This window comes from Phragmites australis, chromosome 15 (genome assembly GCF_958298935.1).
Source record: "Phragmites australis chromosome 15, lpPhrAust1.1, whole genome shotgun sequence".
Lineage (NCBI taxonomy): Eukaryota > Viridiplantae > Streptophyta > Magnoliopsida > Poales > Poaceae > Phragmites > Phragmites australis.
In genome coordinates, this window is record NC_084935.1 from 14,727,976 (window position 1) to 14,731,613 (window position 3,638).

The 3,638-nt window shown below is 50.5% G+C and overlaps 1 protein-coding gene across 1 annotated transcript; it reads left to right on the forward strand.

The window, feature by feature from the left end:
- Nucleotides 1-1,551: 1,551 nt before the first annotated feature.
- On the forward strand, nt 1,552-3,041 carry LOC133893331 (aquaporin PIP2-6). Its single transcript, XM_062334328.1, has 3 exons — nt 1,552-2,247; nt 2,362-2,502; nt 2,633-3,041. Exons 1-3 carry the CDS (start codon nt 1,639-1,641, stop codon nt 2,741-2,743), a joined length of 861 nt encoding a protein of 286 aa, XP_062190312.1. The 5' UTR covers nt 1,552-1,638; the 3' UTR covers nt 2,744-3,041.
- Nucleotides 3,042-3,638: the final 597 nt, after the last annotated feature.

Sequence of the window (3,638 nt, forward strand, 5' to 3'; positions counted from 1 at the left end):
CCAGAAATGAATACTGCTACCACCGGCAAAGCCGTCGGCCCAGAAGCACATCCCACAAACGGGAAAAAACAGGAGCTCCATCCCATTCGCAAAAAGATAAAGCAAAACGAACCTCCCTCCCGGCTAGCCAGAAACGACCCGCCGAGCAGCGCCACGACGTCCTTCCTTGTGGGCCAGTCGTCCGCGCGGTGCTCAAAGTCGTGAAGGAGTACTCGCTCATAGAACTCATCTTACCGGTGCCAGGAAGAACAAACCGCCGCCGTAGCGACAGTGATGGCGGCATAAACCGAGGAGAAGAGCTTCAACTAATACAAGAAATAGAAAAAAAGAAGACCTACTTACAGGTAAACCGGATGGGCCCCTCACCCTATTCACGTCGCCGGCAAGCCGGAGATGGCAGAGGAGGGGGCGGACTCTTGTTTCCTCCTATCTCTACTGTAGCATGGGAAAAGAAAATAACAGGAGCAAGACTGTTGTGTTACTTCTGTAGCCTCTGTTGCAAGCTTCCATCACTATGCATGACGTTAAAATAGTGAATTCTTCAGGACCTCTACTTGTGTCTCTTTCCGTTTGTAGGAAATTCATTGCTATTGTGCCCCAAGAAAAAGAAGGAACTTCAGAGTTTGAGATTTGCTTAGTAGTGAATGTTCACTTGTTAGACAAACAATGAATAGTTTCATAGTAAAGTAAATTATCTGTTCTTGTTGATGCCTGTAATATGAAACTGCATTCTCCACTAAATCCTAAAATATTTTTTTTCTGTATTAGACTAATAAAGAATGGAAACAGATGCTACTACAGCATGAATAACATATACATTTTTATTTATTCCCAGTTAGTAAGGTGAAACAAAAATCGAGGACTGGGTGGCCTCATCCAGCCAAGTATGAACTTGTAAGACGTGCACATGTATAGCTAAACAGGGAAACGCTCTCTATCCAATGTAAAACAGCTATCCATGAGAATCCAAACTTTCCAAAACTATTAAGGTATAAAAAATTGCATCACAACTTAAACCCTCATAGAAGCCCTCCTTCTTAAACCCATATACAGCTGATATCATAACTAAAGGGCTTCCGATACAACTTTTGGTCTAGGCCGTGTTCAAGAGCTTCACGCTTCAACCTGTGTGTGTGTGGGGGGGGGGGGGGGGTTAACTGTGCATCTTTTTAGTGTCTTAGGAGATGATAAGCTACGGCTTGTTTAGATATGGACTTATCTCTTTCCATGTATATCGAGGTTTCCATCCCTTTAACCTTGTGTATAGCTATATATAAGAAACCGGAGGCCACCATAATTGGTGCGATGAGCTTTCCCAAACCTCTGCGATCTCATATTTCATTATTGTCCATCAGTAAGGTGAAACTTAAAAATTGAGGATTGGTGTTGGGCTGGGTGGCCCCATCTAGCCAAGTATGAACTTGTCCAATGTAAAACAGCTATCCATGAGCATCCAAACTTTCCAAAAGTATTAAAGTATAAAAAATTGCATTACAACTTAAACCCTCATGGAGACCTCCTCCTTAAACTCCTATAAAAACCCTCCATCAGATCCCCAAAACCACAACACAAGCAAGCATTCAAAGCTTCTCAAGCAGCTATTTCTCTCCTCTACACTTCCTTCCAGTAGCAGCTCAAATGGGCAAGGAGGTGGACGTGTCCACTCTCGAGGCCGGCGGCGCCCGTGACTACGCGGACCCGCCGCCGGCGCCATTGGTGGACATCGACGAGCTCGGCAAGTGGTCCCTGTACCGCGCCGTGATCGCCGAGTTCGTGGCCACGCTGCTGTTCCTGTACATCACGGTGGCAACGGTGATCGGGTACAAGCACCAGACGGACGCGTCGGCGTCGGGCCCCGACGCGGCTTGCGGCGGCGTGGGCATCCTCGGCATCGCGTGGGCGTTCGGCGGCATGATCTTCATCCTCGTCTACTGCACCGCGGGGATCTCCGGCGGGCACATCAACCCGGCCGTCACGTTCGGCCTGTTCCTGGCGCGCAAGGTGTCCCTGGTGCGCGCGCTGCTGTACATGGTGGCGCAGTGCCTCGGCGCCATCTGCGGCGTCGCGCTCGTCAAGGGGTTCCAGAGCGGCTTCTACGTGCGCTACGGCGGAGGTGCCAACGAGGTCAGCGCCGGGTACTCCACCGGCACGGGGATCGCCGCCGAGATCATTGGCACATTCGTGCTCGTCTACACCGTCTTCTCCGCCACCGACCCCAAGCGCAACGCCCGTGACTCCCACGTCCCGGTACTTAAATGGGTTCATGCACACTTCTTTAACTAGCTAGCTTGGATTGCAAGAACGTGTTGTGCTGACGCATCGCCTTCGCCTCTTTGTGGTTGTGACGAACGAATCGATCAGGTGCTGGCGCCGCTGCCGATCGGGTTCGCCGTGTTCATGGTGCACCTGGCGACGATCCCGATCACCGGCACGGGGATCAACCCGGCGAGGAGCCTCGGCGCCGCCGTCGTGTACAACAACAACAAGGCCTGGAGCGACCAGGTATATTTCTCCTCTCCGCACATTGTGCAAGATTGCAGCAGCTGGCAGGAAGCTGGTAGCTAGCTGTGGTTCCATCGATTGGCATGGAATGAGAGACTGACATCATCGCTACACTTGTTCATTGGTGCAGTGGATCTTCTGGGTGGGGCCGTTCATCGGCGCGGCGATCGCGGCGTTGTACCACCAGATCGTCCTCCGCGCCAGCGCCAGGGGCTACGGCTCCTTCCGGAGCAACGCCTAGGCCTACCTCCTCGTCGTCGACCTCCACAGCCGTGACGACCGGGCTCCTCCTGCTCCTCCGGAGTTTAAGGTGAACGGAAAGGGAGAGCTAGCACCGGCGTGGTCAATGTAGTAGCAGTAGCTTTGATCCACAAGTGAAGTGTCAAGCGTGCAGTGCCGCAGCTGCCGGCAGCGGCAGCGCAAGTGTTTGTGCCGTGTGTGTGTGGAATGGAAAGCAAGTGTAACGTTGTCCCCGTGTGTGTACCCTTCTGGCTTCACCTCAAATCAATAAAGATGGAGGAATGCAAGTGGTGAGAAAGTTAAGTGCGCCCTTCTTAGAACTTGTCTGCTTAATCTTGCGCGCATTCCCGTTCAGGTCTGTTTTACTGAGCTCCAGCTTCAATTTTTATGCCGAAGAAGCCAGCTCTCGAGAAGTTCATAGCTTCAAGTCATATGCTTATCTTCTAGCTAGCACATTTTGTGATCCCAGAGCCTGTGAAAAATTGGATCTCTTTTTCTAATATGTTTTTAAATAACAGCTAGTCAAACGAGATCACCATAATCCACCTTAATACTAAACAGAGAAGAAAAAAAAAGGTTTCAAGCTGACACTCAGCTAGCTTATCTAAGCTGCATTTTATAGACTTGCATCACCTTCATTAGCTGAACAAATAGGATTATCATAATACGACCACGAAAAAGGTAGGCATCAAACAAAGAACGCGTCGGTGCAAACCCCCTTTGCTTAGGTCCAAAATCGCAGAGGTTTTCATCCCCTGGCTCCTGTTCGTTCACAGGTCCTTGTCTGGCTGGACGAAACCATATGTCCTCGAGCAGTTTAAAAGCAGGGCAGCAACTGTTGCTCTAGTCAAGCTCCGGTTCACTAGTTTTCGCCAGTTCATGACGGTGGCCTGTTC